Source organism: Phasianus colchicus, chromosome 11 (genome assembly GCF_987193195.1).
Source record: "Phasianus colchicus chromosome 11, bPhaCol1.hap1.1, whole genome shotgun sequence".
NCBI classification, from domain to species: domain Eukaryota; kingdom Metazoa; phylum Chordata; class Aves; order Galliformes; family Phasianidae; genus Phasianus; species Phasianus colchicus.
In genome coordinates, this window is record NC_143446.1 from 19,026,709 (window position 1) to 19,046,762 (window position 20,054).

The window sequence follows — 20,054 nt, forward strand, 5'->3', positions numbered from 1 at the left end:
CGGCGATGCGCGGAACGGCCGGCAGGGGGCGCCCGTGAGGAGCCTATGAGGGGGGGCGTTGCCGGGTCGCGCCGCTGAGCTCATCGCGCTGCGCCGCTCCGGGGCCGCACGGAGCCGCTCCTCGGGCCTTGCGAGGCCGGCAGCCCGCGGGTGAGTGCGATGCTCCTGCGGGAGGGAGGGAGGGAGGGGAGGGAGGACTCTCCCCGCTTCTTCGGGCTGACGCGGCGTTTCTCTGTTTGTCCCCAGATGTGGGCTGAGGTGTTGCTTCTGCCCTGCAGGGCTCGGCTGCTTCCGCCTCTCCGGCTGCTGCACCGCGCGGCGCGCGCCATGAGGCTGCAATGCCCGCAGTTCCAGGCGCTGTTCACACCGGGGCTGCGCAGCGTGGCAGGTGAGGGCCGGGCGGGTCCATCACGGACCGGGCTGTGGCGGCTCCGGGTCCATCACGGACCGGGCTGTGGTGGCTCCGGGTCCATCACGGACCGGGCTGTGATGGCTCCGGGTAGTTTTGTCCTTGATTGTTTTTTTTTTTCTCCTTGTCAGAATTGTTTGAGAAGAAGAACTACGAGCTGAGAATAGCGGGAGGGGCTGTGAGGGATTTGCTGAGTGGAATGACGCCTCAAGATGTGGATTTCGCCACTACGGCTACGCCCGAAGAGATGAAGGAGATGTTCACGTCTGCTGGAGTTCGGCTGATCAATAACAAAGGAGAAAAACACGGAACCATCACGGCCAGGGTTGGTTTGCAGTCGGGCTGTGGGTTTTCTCTTACAGTCTGTATCAGGTGTGGAAGCTGATTCGATGCTTCCTGCTTTCACGGGTCCTGCTTCCTCTATCTGTGCATTCCTTTGCTTTTTAGCCTGCAGAAACCTCCCTGCAGCAGGCTATGTTGAACAGTTATGTGGAAATGAGCTTTGTTTTGAGGTATCTGTGACTTTCCGGGTCAGCTCTGTATGGAAGCACGGCGTGTGTTTGCATGCAGTTTGTGCTCAAGTGCAAACCAACGTGGGGCAGGAAAACAGACAGCCTTTATATTTGTATTCACGTTGAAATAACAATCTCTGTGGGATTTTCAGCTCCATGAACAGAATTTTGAAATTACTACTCTCAGAATAGATGTTGTCACCGATGGACGCCATGCAGAGGTGGAATTCACCACCGACTGGGAAAAGGATGCTGAAAGGAGGGATCTGACCATCAATTCCATGTTTTTAGGTAAAATTCTTTCAAAAGTAAATACGTAGATCAAACACTGCTTTTCAAATCGTGCAAGACAGTTTTCCCTCTCGATCTTTTTGCATTTTGTTGGTTTCTACTGCTGTCAGCCAAAAGGTCTGCACAAATACAGCAACCCACAGCAAATCACACCATTTGTCCTCTGCATTTTCAAATAAGAGTGTTTCTAAATTTCTGTTTTTGATGTTTTTTCATCTTCTAGGCTTGGATGGGATGCTGTATGATTTCTTTAATGGATATGAAGACTTACAGAACAAGAAGATAAGATTTGTAGGAAAGGCAAGCGCAAGAATACAAGAAGATTATTTACGAATCCTAAGATATTTCAGGTACCAGCTTTCACCTTGTCTGGAAGAGGAAATGATATAAGTACTTCCAATGGAGATGTAGAAATGGAGTTTCATGGAGAAGGTTGTGAATCAAAATTCAGACAATGCTTTTTCCTCAAAAAATGATGAAAGAAGCATATTTTGGCTTCTGCTTTCTCTATGCGAGCAAGAAATACGCTGTCCTTTGAAAACAGTCTTTATAACAGTACTGTTTCAACTATAATTTAAAACAAAATAATAAGTTTATTGATGTCCATTTGTGTAACCAACAGAAGTGCAATTACTTTGCCCTAAAGCTTTATGCATTCTGGGAGAGGGGGAGGAGAGTAAATCTGATCAGGATGGATTTATTTGCTCTGGACGGTGTAACAACATAACCTACCTTGTGCCTTTTTCTTTGGCACTGAACTTCTGCAAGTCATATAATCTCTCTGCAGTTTTCTCTTTTAGTACTTTTGGTGAAGGAGCAGGCAGGAGCTTTAAGCTTCAAGGTAGAAAAGTATTGCAGAGAGTTCAGAAACTATGATGTTTTTTTATCCTCTAGTATTTTAATGTAATCAGCATTTGCTATGAGGTTAATTCTATGAATAGCAATAAGAAACGGATCAGCATATTTTAACATGGAGCGGTTTTCTTTGGGCAGGTTTTATGGAAGGATTGCAGAAAAACCTGGCGATCACGAATCAAGCACACTGCAGGCAATTAAAGAAAATGCCAAAGGTTTGGCTGGGATATCAGGAGAAAGGATTTGGGTAGAACTGAAAAAAATTCTAATTGGAAACCACGTAAATCATTTGGTTCGACTTCTGTATGACCTGGACGTCGCTCAGTACATAGGTAAAGTTAAATGACTGTAAATGTTACAGGAATAGGAAATCAAGGAATTGCAGCATGGCAGAGGAGATGAAACTTGTTTGTTTTTACCTCTGTTAATGTCCTTGTTTCTTATTAACGCTTTATTGAACTTTTTCTCTTCAGGTTTACCAGTTAATGGAAGTCTGGATGAACTTGACAGAGTCAGTAAAAGTACTGAAAATTTGTGTCCAAAACCCATGACTGTTCTGACGTCATTGTTCAAGGTGAAGGATGACGTAACAAACCTTGATTTGAGGCTGAAAATCTCAAAAGAGGAGAAAAACCTTGGCTTCTTTTTGCTGAAACACCGTGAAGAGTTAACTAAAGCGACGGGTCCAGAACCACTTAAACCATATCAAGACTTCATAATGGATGTAAGTGTAATTGATACTGCTGTACTTGGCTTTTGCAGTAAACCATGAGTTTCCAGAGTGCCAAAGACAGCCATGGGCCTTACAAGATGAGCAGCCCTTTCACTGTTCATGGCACATTTTGCCAGGATTGTCAAGATGGTGATATTTTCATTAGGAAGATGAGTTGTATTGACAAGAACTGGTAGCCACAGTTAGACTGCTTCCAATGCAGTATCACTACATTAACTGCAGGAATATCATCCAGTATTAATAAAGTCCAGTAAATTAAAATTTTAGGGTTTTTCTCCATTTGTTTTGCATCTAGAGAGGAGAGCAGAAATAGACAAGCATTTCTGCAATGTCCTGTTGTATTTTTGCAGCAACAGAAAAAGATGATGTCTGTTCTTTGGCAGAGCTTAGTTTTGCAAGGAGATAAACAGTTTCTTAGCTTTTGTTGTTTGACTGTATTAAATTTAAAAATATATATATATTAAAATTGAAAACCAATCTTAGCTGATCCAAGCAGCTTGCATTCTCTAGCAACGATTTTACAAGATTTAAAAACCAGTCCGGATAGACAAGGTCATCTGAAACTGTGGCCTGTGAACATAGCTAGGGACTGAGAGTTTGCTGTACTGTCTCAACTGAATTCTCCTACTGCATTAAAGCATGAGACAGGATCTGGACCTCAGAGGACACCAGTTTTTCATGTGAAATTCAAATCCTTCAATTGTGTATTCAGAGTTTGCATAGTGCCTGGAACAGTGGTATGTGTTCTTCACAAAGTACTGTTAAATACACAACAACATCTTCCAGAGTGAATTTCAAGTAATCTTAAAGTGAAGTTCTGCGCTTTCATTGCAATAACTGAGGTGAAAGAGGTCAGTTTCAGCAGAGAGGACTTCCTCCCACAGGGAAGGTATGAGTCCCTCTCCAGCAGTAGGTTAAATATAATGGTTAAAAAGCTACAAAATGAAATTCATGAAGTTTTCAAGCATTTGCTGGACTCGCCAGTCTCAGGCTGAGTTTTAAAACTAATGAGAGAGAGGTGCAGATGTTCAGAGTTTGAATTGTTATCTAGTTTCTCCTAATAAATCCTCTTTTTTTTTCAGTCTAGGGAAGCAAACACTATTTCCAAAATATTAGAACTCCTGAAGTACCAGGGAGAAGAGCAGCTTTTAAAAGAAATGCAGCAGTGGACTGTTCCTACTTTTCCTGTTAGTGGCCATGATTTGCGGAAAATGGGCATAACTTGTGGGAAAGAAATTGGCTCAGCACTACAGCAGTTACGGGAGGAATGGAAGAAGAGTGGGTACTGCATGGATAAAGAAGAGTTGTTAAGTTGTGTGAAGAAAGTGTAAAAGGTAACAATAAAGGAGAAAATATTTTGCGCTATCATACTGCAGGTTGGAATGTGTGTAAAGCATGTTCTGTAACATGGGATTCTAGGGGAGGCAGGGAGGGAAGTTGGTTCTTATCCAAACTTGTCCTGACCCAAAACTGAAATCCCCTGGCTTAAATAGTGGCCTGTCGACCTGGAAAGAGACAACAGCTGTTCCTCATTTCCTGTGAATCAGCTGCAAACTCAGCTGCAAACTGTTAGCATGCTTCTGAGCTTTGCCTCCAGAGCATTTATAAACACACTGAGGAGGAGTAGCTCCACACGGAGCCCTGAGTAACTCAACAGTGATCGCTTACCAGCCTGCAGTAAGTACACTTTCTTTCTGTTTCTCAGCTCACCATGGTGAAGTAGGCCAAGGGCTGCACTGGATTTGCAGGCACAAATGCAGTGGGTTCACATCTTCAGTATACATTCATTACTGGAAACTGTTTTCTATACATCTATGAATTGTGGCATGCTCTGTTAACTGTTAAGTTTACAACTCAGCCCTTTTCACAGTTCACCTTGGGGAAAGTGCGGTGCTGTATTTACAGCTTGTACAATAAATAAGAAGTATACATGGGCTACACTTAAAAGCAGAATTCTTATTCTTATGTTACTTTGCCATATTACAGAGACACAAGTGGCTCACTAATTTGAATGAGACTCCTGAGGAATTAGGGCTCTAATTGTTTTTTGATGGCAATACCAGCCTTCTCCTCACATACGGTAACAGAGGTACCGTTGGGTAGGGAGAAACAAGAGCATAGAGGAAAACACAAACTGTTTGCATGGAGATGTGTCTCAATATTCAGACACAGCTCAAGCTTTTAAGTTTAGCACTCTAAAAGCAACATTTACCAGGTCTAGAAGAGCACTCTAAGATTCAGGATGCAGGAGCACATATCTTATGTCAGACCCCTTTATCATTTCTCTACAAATGCTATAAAGCTGCAGATAACATCCACAGGTCTCACCTAGTCTTATGTCAGGGCTTTTTCAGCTGATAGAACATTCTTACAAACCAAAATAAATCAGCAAATCACACAGAATATTGTGGTAATGAAATCACTCTTTTCTGGCCCTTAAAAGATTCTCCCAGCTTCAACAGGACAGTGCAGATTGCTGTTTAACACAGCAATGGTGGTAGTGTGACTAACAGCAATCCTCATTGCTGGGCTCTGTGCAAGGGGACAAGGATTTAAAGCTCTGACATATCAGGTTATGAAGAAATTATCTGAAAAGACAATAGCTCTCCAAAAGTCTGAAATTCAATTCAGCATGCTCCACTACCTGCGTACAGCCTGAACTTCCATCCTATAGCCCTATTTAGTCACTGTACCTTCAGATGAAGCTATACCAAAAGAAATACGAGGCCGGTGGAGACAGGTCCCCAGGCAGATGCTCCTGCCTTTGTGAGAAGCTGTATAGCAATACCCATCGTAATCAACAGGCTTCACCCCTAGCCTGAATGGACACCTTGGGTCACAGGGCTGGGTCCCACTGGCAGGGCAGCAGAGGTGCTGAGCCAGTCATCACTCTTAACCTCCCTTACCATCACTTTCTGAAAGCACTGCAGTTTAAAACCTGAACAGCGTTAGACCAGACATTTTCTTTCTTCCCACTAGTCAGCAGAAACCATGTCCGCTAAGATCAGTTTGAAACAAATTGAATTTTATTCTTTGCAAATGTTTGCAAGCAACGAGATTTTCCTGAAAACTTGTCCCAAAAGGCAGACAGAGGAAGAGTTAAAGCAGAGAATGTGCTACGCCTTCCGCAGCTTGTACAAAGCAATTAAAGGTGATCAACAACAAAAGGAACAAAATGAATTGCAGTGCATACAAAAATAGCATTATTATTAGAAAAAAAAAAAAAACAGCTAGAACTTCTTAGACCAGGTGTGCAAGTATCCTGTTATCATTCTACGTAGTCATCAAAACTAAGCTATATGAAAAAAGCTTGCAATATTACAGGCTCTGATTGTATGACATTGTTATGCTATTGCAGCAATACTACAAAACACCTTCAATCCTTTCATCAGACCAAGCAAGGCTGTGGGCTGTGCTACCAGCATGCCATCCGGCAGCTGTGTAATTCCCAGCTCTCCCCTAATAAGAGAAATGTAAGAGACATTACAGTGGGAGAAAAACTCTCTTGGCAGCAGCCAGCACATCAGTTGGATTAATTACAGCATGAAGCCACGTGCCAAACACTGAATGTAGTAAATATAGCTACTACTATAAGATATGCTGATTTTCTTCGCACTTAGCTCTTAAAAGCTTATGAAGGCCGTATTTGCCAGCGATAAATTTCCACAATCCCAACATTCTAGTAGTTTTCTCTCCAAAAAAAAGATAAAAGAAGCATAGAGAACATTCATCAACATATTGAGCCTTCCATGATTCTACATTCACACTGGAAGTCACATGCTGGCTGTGCATTTTGTAGCACTTTAACTGTCAGCTTCACTATGACAGGATTCCCCAATTTTGCAGCAAACTGAATTATGCTTGTCTTCAACCAGCAGAGTCATAGACTTACAAATGGGAAACAACTCACAGAAGGTTAGGCAGATGAAAAATCATCATCAACACTAAGATAAAGTTAGTGCTAATTTACTTGTGAGTTGTCTCACTTGGTAATATTAGCTACACTTGACTATATATATATATACACACACACACAATACCAAAAATATGCCCATTTTGTATTTAAGCACTGTGAACATAATGCCTTTTTTAATTCAGGCCATCTGAAAGACAGCCAAAACCCAAAACACCTTGTGAAGTCCAGAGAGAGCTGAGAAAATGATCATCCTGGAAGCCTCACCTACTGAAAGCAAATGACAGCAGAAGATACTTGAGTATCTCAGTGGGAAAAAAACAATCCAAGCCTACAGCTAAGCCACGTGTGGCTCTGTGTGTGTGTGTCTCCGTATGCAGGGAGTGAGGGGGAAGCTAAGTGTGATTCTAGTGGTTATCTAGCTACAGACATTTCACAGTCTCACATACTACTCCTTATTTTAGTCTTTTGAAAGCCTATTACATAACCACAATGAACGTTTTCTGTAAGAAAATGAGCGCATTCACCCCCTATTTGTTCAGAATTCTATTCAAAGAATTATTGCTTTTCACAGTTCACTGGCAAGTCAGAGTACTGCACAGATAATTAAATATGGTATTAAAGATGTCTATGGAGAAAACCAAAGTTATTACAGAAGCACAGAGGTAGAAGGCTTCAAAGAACTAAACCTGAGTTACACAACCATTTCTTTCTACATACATAGCATTATATCCTAACAGCCTTTCAGCATCTGGCATCTCTTCCCATCTGGATTTTTCCTAAGCTGTCTGTCACAAATACTACTTAGATGAGGTCAGATCACACTTGTCTTGCAGAGGTCCGACCTTAGCCTCTCAGTGCAGTAATCTGTCCATGCTACATGTCTGATGCGACTGGGAAGGAACAATTACTGGGTTATATCTTCAACCTTAAGCAGTATTCTCATAGTATTTAACAATGCAAATTCTTGAAAATGTACACAGAAGATGCAATAGCTTCAAGATAAAAAAAAAAAAAAAGTGTGTATGTACACTCACAAACTGATGAAATCTTGCTGTCTTCAGATTCTGCATTTGTTCTGAGGGGAAAAAAAACAACCAAGCAGTAGCAAAAGCTGCCCCCTTTTAGCATCCATTTGTGTAGCACAGACAGAATTCCAGGAAACAAACTGAAAAAGAGTGGGGGGAGAAAAGCACTGTCAGTTTGTTTCTTTAAGGTAAGATGATAATGTAAAATTTTACCTTATGATACTAAAGCACTGAAGGAAAATAAGATTAGCTGATTCTCCTGTCAAAATATGTATTAGAGAAAAATCTCCAGTTAGGTATATTAGAAAATACTTCTTCAGGGAATCCTAGGCATGCATTCCTGTAAGCTTATCTCCCACTGAAATTATTTTGAAAAATACAGAAATTACATTCAAAAGTAAACAATAGTAAATGACAATGTGTTTTATGTTCTGGAACTGATCACTATATTCTGTATAAATAATTTAAAATTTAAAAGACTTCTAAAGTCAGAAATGCTCAATACACCAGAGAACTTCTAAGGACCAAATATTTTATATAAGCTCATTTCACAGGGAATTTTCTGGCACGCTTGTTCTAGCTGCACCCAGCAGTCAGCTCTGCCAGTTACACCACTGCTACTGACATCACCAACACAGAATCCTTCAGCCTATTACTCTCTTTGATGGTTATTCAGCAAATATTTCATGAACATCACAAGATTAAAACTGCAAGTATTTCACATAGTTAGGAATTCTCATCGTAAACACATTTTAAGTAAGGGAAATATCCTGCAATGAGATACTGGTATCTAACATCATATGTTGCATAATTATACTCTATTTCTTTCACTGCAGGCTGATAGCAGCAAACATTTCCTGAAATGAAAGTTCAGACAAAGTAGAAAGTTCAGAGTCAAGTCTGTCCAAATGAACTGATTTCCTGGTGTCTTGTGCCACCTTCTCTCCACAGCTGTCATTCTTCAGTTCTCAGCTTGTCTGACACAACAGTAACGTGGATGCACACTGAACGCCAAAGGCGAAGCTTTCTTTGCGTGTGGCTGTGAGTTCTGTTGGTTTTTAAGTGAGCATCAAAAGCAGAACTAAGCAGATGAATCTAAGAGACAGAGTACTCCCTGTTCATCTCCAAAGCAGGGTACTGGATTACAAGCAGAGTAATGGAGATCTGTCGTGGCCCAACTCGTCCTCTGCTTCCGGAATCCGAGGCAGGAGAGCAGACCGTGTCAATCCCCAGAATTTCTGTGGTGACATATCCTTTTTGGTAGCTGTGAACTTCCATCCCATATGGTTCCCACAGATTCTGCACTGCGCTATAGTCCAGGCATACCTGTCAAAAAAACCAAAAACCTTCAAGGAGAGAAAGTACTTAAAGCATTCAGGATAGAAGAATGATTTTTGATAGTATGTCACAGAAGGGACCACACAGATAAGTGATTTGTTAAAAAAACAAAACTATAAAGAATGGTTTTGTGAAACTGTAATTCAAACACAATTTGACATTTCTACTCTTTTTAGGAGGTCAAGTATTTAAAGTTTTGAATGTATACTTGAAGCATGCTTATCTAAAGCAAAAAATCACTACCGGGGAAGGGTGGCATTTTGGCACAAGACTATTACATTATGCAGATTTTTACATCTTGACAATTAATTCTGCTTTTTTTTCCAGATAGCAAGACCATTTAAAGACTCAGTGGTAATCAGTGATTCAGTGGCAATCAGACTAAGACAAAGTTAGTATAAAATACTGGAACATTCATGCAGTTCAGGTCTTAAAAATAAAACAAAAAACCTCAGTAAAGTAACTGCATTCATGCATTGTGTTTCCCATAGTGGAATAGAAAAATTTGCAACCAAATTTATGTCACTTATTATTAGCTGAACAGTATTACCCAGGAAACCAGCTGTGTTCTGTTGATGGTCGTCCACTGAGATTCAAATTGCAGGCTTTATATACAGTAAGAGTTTCATGGATGTAACCATGAGGATTCACATATGCTGCCATGGGTCCACATAAGGATAAACTGTAAAACACGATTAAAAATTTTGTCAGAGTTCGAGAAAAGGTGTTCAAACATACACTGCCCAAGTAAGGATTACAATATTCTCATGTTCAGCTGCACTTTGCCCAGCTGTTTGTTAAAGGTAACGAGTTATTAGAGAACACCTGATAGGATGTTGTTATGGGATCTACCCCATTTAAAGTGGTTATAGTAACGTTTCTCTCAAAACCCGAGTCTCTATCATGTGCTTTACCTGATTAGGAGCAATAAACTCACCTGAATATTTCATTCTTGGTTGTTATTTCTGTATCTTGGCATTGCTTACAACAAAGAGATGTACACTTGGAAAAGAAAAAAAGAGGATAACTTCATTCACTTCCAGATACTTGTCAGCACAGTGGCAAATAACATTTCTCTTCTCTCAGAATGAACTTTGTACTGATTCCTTTGTTTATCTGGGCAGCAGTCACTTATGTTTTACTCTTTATATCAAAGGATAAAAATTTGTATGCATTTTACTTGAGGCAATCGTTAAGATTAATTTTTAAAAATCTACACACTTTTTTAATCTAAAAAAATCTGAGTAAGCAATAAGAGTCAAATTGCTAAAATCCTTAAATGCTACTTTAGAAACAAAAAAACAACTTCGTTATCTGAGATATAACACAGAAAAGGTAGAATGAATACAAATGTAATCAGTAAAGTTTTTCTAAAATTTGAGAACACTGTAGATCAATTGTCTCAGATTAATCAAGATAAATACATATGCTACATTGACCTTTGTCTTAATTGTGATGACAGAGTAATTTATCTCCTACAATATTTATAAAGCAGAACCAAACAATTTATCACTAACACTGCCAAGAAAATAACCATTTAAATCAGCTTAGTAGAAGGCTTTATTGCTGTTTTTCAGGGGGTGCACTGTGATGAATGTATTACCAAAACTTGGTCTCTCTAGTCAGAAATTCAAGAGTGAATATTCTTGCTACCAACTACCAGACAGATACTACCTATATTGATGACTCTCTCAGTTTTTTCTCTTTGGAACACGAGTAGCAATCTGAAATGCTATTGGAAATACAGAAAGACGTTGCCACTTCTGTTTCTAAAACACATGGATTCAACATGAGGTCCAATACTTGTATTACAAAATAACAGTTATATTATTAAGCAACGTACTATGTAAAAATAAAATGATGTGACCTACACTTAGAGCATTATATGGATATGGCAAGAAAAAAAGATCACTTGTTTTAAAACATCTTTGAAAAGTTATCACTTAAGAAGTCAATGTATATCTTGTGCTTAAAAAAAATACTTTCAGTCTAAGATTTATACTCAATAGCTCGATACTACAAAGTTTTATCTTTTGACACAAAATGCAGAAGTCTTCACAGCACAACACTGCTTCATTGCAGTACGCTATTCTGGCAATATGGTGTCCTGATGTTCAAAAGGTTGGTAACAGAAAGACTGGACTTACAGCGCCATCTCTTGGAGAAGGCACTGCAGCACGGTGTTGAAATATGATTTTTAACAAAAACAAATAGGATTCTTGCTGCAAAATAAGTCTAGAATTTAAATCAGTTTCTTCCTTGAGCCAACTTTTCAAGGCAAAGGAAGAATAAAAACTCCCAAGCTCACTCCCCAGAAGTATTACTTGTTACAGTAGATAGTAAGTTTTGTGTTTTTTTTAATGGTGGTGAGAAGAAGAATTTTAAACTAAATAATAGGTATAACAATACTCACTTTGTTCATAATATCTAATTCACACCGGAGTCGCTGAATAGCACTACCTATTTTAAGCAACTGTATGCGTAAGGCATCATCAATTGGCAGGCAAGCAGCAACTCTGTAAGAAAAATCTAGAAATGAGAAAGTAGCAGGCCTGTTAGAATTTCAGAAAGAAATAAACCTACCAGTTCTACTCAGTTACAGATTGAGAGCTAAAACGTAGCTTTATAATGGATTTTCAGAGTTCATGTCTGTACATCCAGAACAGACACCTGGAGAAAACTTTAAAAATCTCATACGCTTTCAGCTCATTTTCGTATGAAACATTTAAATCACATTCCCTCTGTAAGGAGCACAAGAGAGTTTTATTTCTTTTACTAAGAGCATTTTAGAACAATTGGAGGATATTCATTTCTTTATAAGTTCTTGTCAAAGCTAATGACAACATCAGCTACCGATATTTACTCAACTGAAGTGAAACTTTAGAAGTCAGAAATAGACTGTCAGTAGAAAGTAATTATCAAATTCTTACGGTCTTAGGATTTTTTTTTCCTAATTCTACTTCCAGTTCATGAGCTAAAGATCATACCTATCGGGTTTGTTGGAAGAGACTCATCTTTAAGATTTTCATCCCATTCGTGTAGCTGCCTCTTGACTCTTTCCATCAAGGTTTCCTTTTGTTAGAAAAAAAAGCCTAATATAAGTACATAGGTATTTCTGTTTTCTTAGAAAAAGGAAGCAAAATGTACAGGAAGCTATTTTCCCCAGTGGACATGATATAATTCTTGTAAGTCTTAAATGCTAACTACAGACACTTCATACCTCCATGTCTTAAGCTAAGAACAAAACAAGATGGGAAAGGGGCAAAAAACAACCAACAATAGTTCTGAATCTCATCTTCATCTGAGGTAAGAAGATAACTATTTAAACTCTAGACATGTATAGACCCGGGCTAAGCAGAATTAGCCTCTTCCATCTCTGATCCTTTATGTATTAAATACACATTTCCACATAAGCATATGAAGAAAAATACAAGTTTTTTAAAAAGTAAACTGACTCCAACAGGAAAGACCCACCTGAGACTATCAACTGCTGTGCTGGTTAGGACACTCATCTGGAGCACGCGGGCCAGAAGATTGAGTTTTCTGCTCCAAGACACCACAGCAGGAACCTGAACCTCAGTCTTCCATCCCAGATGCACACTCTAGCACCAGGGACCAACTATACAGAGGGGAAGCCTTTACAACTCTTACCAGTAAACTACCAGTTGTATCCTTCTTAAAATACACTTATGAGCCAACAAAATAAAACTTAGTATTACCCAGTAAATAGATATAAAAAACAAAATATATATTGTTTGGTAATACTTACAGCATCATATAAAGAGTAAAGCCAGGGAGGCCAAGACGTCAGACTGGCACAGTGAAACTTCCTCTGAAATCCAAATCAGAAACAATTTTTATTTAATATTAGCAGATTTTACCAATGTGTGTCTCTTGTTTGTGTAAACCAGACATCTGATTATTTAAGGACACAACAATTATCACCATCACTGCTAATATTCCATAAGGCTTCTGAAGCTCTTCTAAATGCACTGAGCACTACAACTTTTGTACAAGACAGACAAGATATGGGTTTTCTCAGAAAATCTGTCTCAGCATTATAAGTACTTTTACTACTTAGTAATAAGGAATTACGCCTTTCAAAAGAATATCTGAAATCTAGATGGTTCAAAAATGTAAGTGCAATTAAATAATGCATCTTGTTTCTCCATCAGTTATTGATGTCTCAGCAAACACAGCAATTACTGATCCTATGGTAAGGTGATGAAAGTATTTCGTATCAATTCATTCAAATGAATAAATACATAAAATGAAAGAAAGAGATCAATGAGCAATATCAAGTATCTTAAGCTGACAAAGACAAATTCAAAGAATATATTCTTAAAATGGAAAACTGGTGTGTTACAAACAACAGGGCTAGTTAGGAATTCGAGAGGAGGTTTTCTCACAACAGAGCCATTACCAACAATGAAAACTGTCATGCTACTTAAAGTCAGGATGTTTTTCTGATCTACCTACAAACAAAAAACACTTGCTGTTTTTTCTACCCATGCTTCATCATCTATAAGCTTTAGCAATTAGCATCATCTCTGACGCGTTTATGTATAAATTAGTAAACAAAGGAAACTCATATACAGCATGCATTTCCCTACTGTGGATAGCTGATAAATAATCACACAATCTGTTATTAAAAAATAAAAAAAAAACAGGAGCGTGGTATCCAGCATCCCAGTTGTGCATCCACCTCTGAAGATGAACAGATGGAATTTAATACCGAAAAATATAAAACAGTAATAAGAAACAAACAATTTGCTTCCAACCTTCTGATATTTCTGCCACCACTGACGGAAAGCTCGATCCTGCCACATTGTGGGTTTTGAGGAAGGAAATATGTGATGTCGGCTGAGAGACTGCAGCTGTACTGCTGCCATTGTTGAAGGCAGCACTCGCTCAGGAAGGATTTGCACTTTAGCCTGTTGGATTCTGATAAAAGAAAAAAACCATAGAGATATACACATACACAAGAGCATCAAAAATGAATTTTATTGCTTACCAATACATGGTACTACAGAATTTAAGCAGGAATCTATTATATCAGAGTTTATGTACTAACATAAATCAAATTGCCTTAGGAAACATGCAGCATATTAACAAACCAAGCACATACTGCTCTAAAACAGGGACTCGCACCCTTGGCTAACTTGCTGAAATGCTGACTGGATTTTGGTGTACACTGAAATTTAGTACACCTAAAATCAAAGTTGAAGCAATGAATTATAGATTCTTCTATCCTTAATATGCCTTTAAAAGTCAGAATTAGCTGCTTCCCAAATATTTTTTGCACTGGCCTAGAGAACTGCAATTTTTTCAGCAAAAGTTACTTGCTGTTTTTTTTTTCCTTTCTCAGTTAACTTCCTTTTCCATGAGATACAACAGGATGCCTTTGTGTTTTAGAGCACAGGTTAGCTATTGGATTGTGGCAGATGGAATTAAAGTCTGACTGACAACGGCTACACACTACAATATTCTACCATCTCAGCATTGGATTTTCAGATTTTTGTCTCCTCAAGTTACCTTTGGTAATAAACTAACAGTCAGCTGTTACATACCAAACCCTCAGAAAGGAAATTTAGCTGAAATGCAGTTTGCTATCTTGAAACCATAAAAGCTTATGTGCTTAGCTAGAGTTCAAAATCAGCAGAAATAGGATATAGACTCTAATCATCCTTTAATATCCTAGCATCAACCAGGTCACCTATTCCACTGTGTCTGATAACCGTTACACAGCTACCAAGAATACTACCTGGAAGGAAGGAATTTAATTTTTTTCAACAGAGATGCTGAAATATAAGATGCATATCATTATTTTAAGGTGCTTTTATGTTTTACAAAAGGAAAAATGAGCAAGAGAAGTGACTTATTCCTCCATTATTATTACCAGCCTCCAGTCGTCCCCAAGAAAACCACCCCTCTTGGGATCAGTTACTGTCCTCTCCATATCTGAATCATGCAGCTGGATGCTTCTGTACATTGTTCAAGCTCCGTAGTTAAAAGATCACTCAGAATAGAAAAAGGGCAGGCATTCTGTTATTAGCTGTATTGTCAGACTGTTGCCTGCAGCAGTTTAGAGCTGCAACTGCACATGAAGTTCAATGGAACATGTCCTATGCAGACCTCTAGAGAGGACTTCAGAAAATGCAAGTTACAGGTTTTCAGAGGTACGGAAGCTGGCATCAGGGAGGCTTTCCACAAGACAACACAAGGCACACGCTCTGTGAGAGAGGAGAGCCTCCTCTCATTTCACATTTGGTTTGAAACATGGATGCGAGAGATATTTCCAGCTGAATTTTCAGAAACAAAATAATTCTGACAGATACTTGTGCACGTGTGTTAAATCAAACTACAGGCTGATGTTACTTAGAGAATCTCAGAGCAAAATTACTACAACTAAAACACATAGCTGAAGAACCTGCTGATTAAGTATAAAAACACTAATGAGCCAATTGTGTGACTGAAAGGCCACATGCAGCAGCAACGAAAGATAAACATTTTTGGTCAAACAAGATTTGCAGTATGTAAAATCAAAGACATTATTTTCTTACCCGTCTGACTGGGTTCGTATTTCAAGCACTTTGAATCTCTGTCTTCCTATTGCTTTTACTTTGACTGTTTCAATTCCATATTCCTGCTCTTCTCTGTAGGCATATATTTCTGCTGTTGTTCCAAAATGTGCTTCCCTTTCACGTACGTTACTAAAAGCAACAGAATTTAAGAAGTTAACTACCCTAAATAGGATTGTTCAGATATCTCAAGTTAATCTACCTGCACTGACTGTAAAATCTTACCACCCAGCCTTAATCAAAAAGCTAAATGTGGTAAAATGCCTTCAAACTGCTGCAAACATTGTTTCTCCATTTTAAAAGCTAATTCTAATGTTGGTGTGATCTTTTTCTATTGCTATTTGGTTTTATTTTAAGGAGGTAGAAGTAAGAATCTAGAAATACAAGGCTCGCCAACTTGAAAGGCAGACTCTGAAAGTACCAAACTTCTTCAGACTGACTTTCTAAAAATAATTATTCCCACTTCCTACATAATTAAACCACAGTAAATGGCGAGTAAGAGGGAGGAATGCTCCCTCTTCTTTTGGCACACACGAGCCTTTTCCACTTCTCTACCATCCCATGTGCCTCTACTGTCAAACCTTCATCTGTGCTTACTTATACACAAAGCAAGCAAATACACCTCTATGGCAATACAGTTTCAGAACAAGGATCAAATTTTTACATTTCAGACCAAGACTGCTCTTAATAAAATGAAGGCAATTCAAACAGCAAAATTACAAGAGTGCTCAAACAAGGACACTTTCTGCTTTTCTTAATTAGATGTGATGCTGTCACAGAGCTACTTCTCATGGTGTGCTGGAAGAATATTTTTATCTAACAATTTCAAACCACAATTTAGTTTTCACCACAGAACTGATGCAATCATCTGCTTTTGATTTACTATCCAAAGAAATTGTGCTAAAAACACATGCTGCGTACCATCAGTAAACTCACTCGTGTATTTTACCTGTATGCAAGAACAGCAAATGTTCTGTCTTTCTGAATTAAATTCCGCACCATGCTAACCTCTTGAGGGTGAAAAAGCTGAAGAGGTAACGTCTGTCCAGGAATCAACATCACCATCACGTGGGGCAACACTGGAATCACCTGACAGCTGTCATCATCGTGCAGTGTTCTCCCGTGAAACTCTTCCATATCAGAACCTAGATACTGAACACAGTAAGTCACACTAAGATCCATGATAAAATAAAATAAGAGTCAAGGTTTTTACGACAGAATTACGCTGCTTTGAAACATATTCAATGGAAGATAGGTAGAGAAAGACATACCACGTGTGATGTTGGCAAACTGGTGTCAAAATTAATCATGTTTGGCTTCTCAGCTTCTTTACCATCTTGATCTTCAACTTCCATTTCATTGTCATCCTCTTCCTCGCTCTCTGCTAATAAGCACATACAGAACACTGTGTGCACATCAACCAGCACAGATGAAAATACTGAGAAAAATCAGAGAACCACAGAAATGCCTTCAATATCCCCAGGCTATTGCCTTTCACTGGGAAGCAGTTTTGCTGTTGGTAAACAATTTTCTTGTTGTTATAGCAAAATCACTGCATTGTAGAAAGACTCAGAAGCAGGTGATGTATTTTTGAACAGCTCAGGAACAAGTTTTTTGGGCAGCTGATAATGCACAAATTCTGCCGGTTCAGATTTTTACTTCAGAAGTTGTTTTCTACTTCAGTTCTGAATGCCTTCTGCCTGCAACACAAGGCTGCCAACCAACTGAATTTCCTGTAGGAGGCTGAATGCACCACCTAAGTGGTACAAAACGGAATAATACAACTAAGTACATAAAGCAACTGAGCTACAAGCAACCTGAAGCTCTGTACTCAGGCAAATATTCTTGCTGATGTTCCTAGACAAATTCACTGCTCAATCTCTCCTCTCCGTACACCAAACACGATTACAAAAGCAGCACTGCACACACAGAAAGGCCCAAACTACAAAGGAAGGCAATATTATGACTCTAGAGAGAATTTCAGGTACAAAATAGTGTTTAGAGATTACTATTTCCATGTCATTTCTAGCCCTAGAAAGCAATTTTGGGATGGATTCCAAGCAAGAACACAACTAAATTATGTGCACATTTTATTTTGCATTTATCTGTATAAAATCCATATGCATGTTTAGAAGTAAATAAAAAAATCATACTGAAGATAAAAGTGAGTTGTTTCTAAAATGCATAAAATTCTTACATCAGCAGCTGCTGAGTAATGGACAATCCCAACAGCGCTGTTTCTGTTTCTGTTTTAACTCACTACAGAAAACCCAAAAACCTGCATGCTTTACAGCACTGCATACTTTGTCTCTAGGAGGAACAGCACAACCCACTGATGTTCAAATCCATCCTGCATTGTATTCATCTCAAACAGAAATGATCCAGCACTACAAGAAAATAGGTTACAGACTCTCTTTGGCATTTTATTAATTAACTTAAAGCAATAAGACACCACTTCCTTCATTACTGTAAAAAAATATTAATTTCTGCATAATTTATTTGTTCTGTGATATGCAGTTAGAAATCCTAAACATAAGTGATTGCAAAAAGTTTACAATATAGAAGAGGGCCATCACTCTCTAGCCTGATGGAGGGGCAAAGCAGGAATTTTTTGGGTGGTTCTGGAGCAGCACTGTGGGCTGGGGGGGAGGGAAGCCACCTCCATCAGAAACTGCATCCTAGTTGACTTGCACTCATTAAGTTGTATGAATCATTAGCACTTTTAATAGCCTGCTAGAGAAAGGCAGTTTCATTTGCTTTTCTGAACACAATAGGAATTAACAGTCGTTCATCTGAGAGTGACTGCACCCCGCAAACTTTTGCATGTCTTGCCAAAATCACACCCTAACGGCTGTGTGGTGACAGAGGCAATATGGAAGGCTGGGAGAAATGATGACTCATTTCACTGCAGCAGCAGCACCATGAGAACGTGGAAAAAACACCATCCTCACACTCCTCCTCGGTCACTCTACAGGAGTGAGAGATGGACGACAAAAGGAACTGTATCTTCATCACTTTTCACTGTGTTTTAGTTGATTTTTTAATTTCTCAATTAGCGAGAGCTCAAGTGTGAGCACGCTCTCACTTCCCTTGGTGCAGGCTGGGCACTCTTGGATGCTCATCCTGACCCACTGCCAACATCTCTGTGCGGAACTGAGGAAATACAAACCTCATTTAACAAAAAAACATACAGGGCAGGAAATACTAAGGCTGACATTTTTTACATTGTTTGAAACATACAGGTGTAACATTCTCCTACTTATTCCCTTCCACAGCAAATTACAGTGGTTACTGGCAAGATTGACTCACCACGAGGTACACACTTCTTCTGAAATAATATATATATATTTTTCAGTTTAGCAGGAGTTACTTCCAGAGCCAAAAACATGAGCACACGTCAGTTTGGAGGCACTACATTCTAAATAAATAATAAAAAATGCACCTTGTTATGCAGCAGGCACCTACACGAGGAGTTCTGCTGTTTCTGTGGGCAGACAAAGCAGGCTGCTGTGCAAACTGCTCTGGCAAAGGGCACCGTGCAATCCAGCACTGCTCTCCTGGGTGCCCTACAAAGCACCCAGCTGGAGCCGAACCTTTCCAAACCAGCAAACAACTCCTTCCAATTTCATTTGGTTTCAGCGTGACCCAAATCTGGCAAGCAGACGATCCGCGTTTGTTAACTTTTGGAAGCCTTACATCTTCTCAAACACCCGACCAGCTGCATAACGCCCAGTTCCTCAGTGCCTTCACCCGCTGCAGAATTACACCCTCAGTCAACAAATCGCTGCTCGGCAATGACAACCCCCTGCCAACACGAGGCAACCAGAGATGGGCGAGGCATGGGAGAGGCCTGCGCCGACAGCCCCGGGCAGCAAGCAGCAGGCCGGCCCGCACGTCCCGGGCCTGGCGGTACCGGCGGTCCGGGCGGCTCCAGGCCCGCCGCCGGCACTCGGCACCAACGGCCCGCCGTCCCCTCCGCCCCACAGCCGCCTCCCCCGGCTCCTCCCCCACCCCCCACAGCCGCCCCCAGCCCTGCCCCCTCCTCCCCCATTACCAGGCACCAGCTGCAGGTGGTTCCCCATGTTGTTACGGCGTCCGCCGCCTCCTTCCTCGGCGGCCATCGCTGTTTACCTGGAGAGGAGCCTGGGAAAGGGGAGGGGTGGCGGGAGGAGGAGCCGCTGGGCCGGGAGCCGAGGCGCTGTGGAGCGGCCCCTGGCGGCGCCGGGCCGGGCCGTGCTCGGAGCCGGGCTGTGGGGGCCGGGCCGGGGCAGCGCGGCTCTGCCTCACAGCTGTGCTCCCCAAACAGCCCCTGCAGATCAGCCCCGGGCGAGAAATTCCTGCTTTTCTCACTAAATACGTCTCATGCTCCACTAAAGCAGTGTCCTCCCCTAGCC

General features: G+C 40.3%; 2 protein-coding genes across 7 annotated transcripts; one reads left to right on the forward strand and one right to left on the reverse strand.

Moving 5' to 3' along the window:
* The first annotated feature begins 36 nt into the window (after positions 1 to 36).
* Positions 37 to 7,035, forward strand: TRNT1 (tRNA nucleotidyl transferase 1). Of its 3 annotated transcripts, XM_090148475.1 has the most exons (9): positions 37 to 150; positions 247 to 388; positions 541 to 734; positions 1,074 to 1,212; positions 1,436 to 1,562; positions 2,206 to 2,399; positions 2,541 to 2,791; positions 3,883 to 4,134; positions 6,899 to 7,035. In XM_090148475.1, the coding sequence occupies exons 2-8, from the start codon at positions 247 to 249 to the stop codon at positions 4,129 to 4,131; spliced, it is 1,296 nt and encodes a 431-aa protein (XP_090004601.1). In that variant the 5' UTR covers positions 37 to 150; the 3' UTR covers positions 4,132 to 4,134; positions 6,899 to 7,035. The 3 variants fall into 3 exon arrangements, with proteins under 3 accessions (XP_090004601.1, XP_031461486.1, XP_031461496.1); XM_031605626.2 differs by lacking the exon at positions 6,899 to 7,035 and having other exon boundaries at positions 3,883 to 6,272; XM_031605636.2 differs by lacking the exon at positions 6,899 to 7,035 and having other exon boundaries at positions 88 to 150; positions 279 to 388; positions 3,883 to 6,272.
* A 245-nt stretch (positions 7,036 to 7,280) lies between these two features.
* On the reverse strand, positions 7,281 to 19,842 carry CRBN (cereblon). Of its 4 annotated transcripts, XM_090148473.1 has the most exons (12): positions 19,715 to 19,842; positions 19,357 to 19,413; positions 16,932 to 17,044; positions 16,610 to 16,812; positions 15,643 to 15,792; positions 13,861 to 14,023; positions 12,849 to 12,911; positions 12,067 to 12,151; positions 11,493 to 11,608; positions 10,017 to 10,081; positions 9,630 to 9,761; positions 7,281 to 9,067 (listed from the first exon to the last, which is right to left on the reverse strand). In XM_090148473.1, exons 1-12 carry the CDS (start codon positions 19,779 to 19,781, stop codon positions 8,884 to 8,886), a joined length of 1,398 nt encoding a protein of 465 aa, XP_090004599.1. In that variant the 5' UTR covers positions 19,782 to 19,842; the 3' UTR covers positions 7,281 to 8,883. The 4 variants fall into 4 exon arrangements, with proteins under 4 accessions (XP_090004599.1, XP_031461460.1, XP_031461466.1 ...); XM_031605600.2 differs by lacking the exon at positions 19,357 to 19,413 and having other exon boundaries at positions 19,715 to 19,838; XM_031605606.2 differs by lacking the exon at positions 19,357 to 19,413 and having other exon boundaries at positions 16,932 to 17,041; positions 19,715 to 19,835.
* Positions 19,843 to 20,054: the final 212 nt, after the last annotated feature.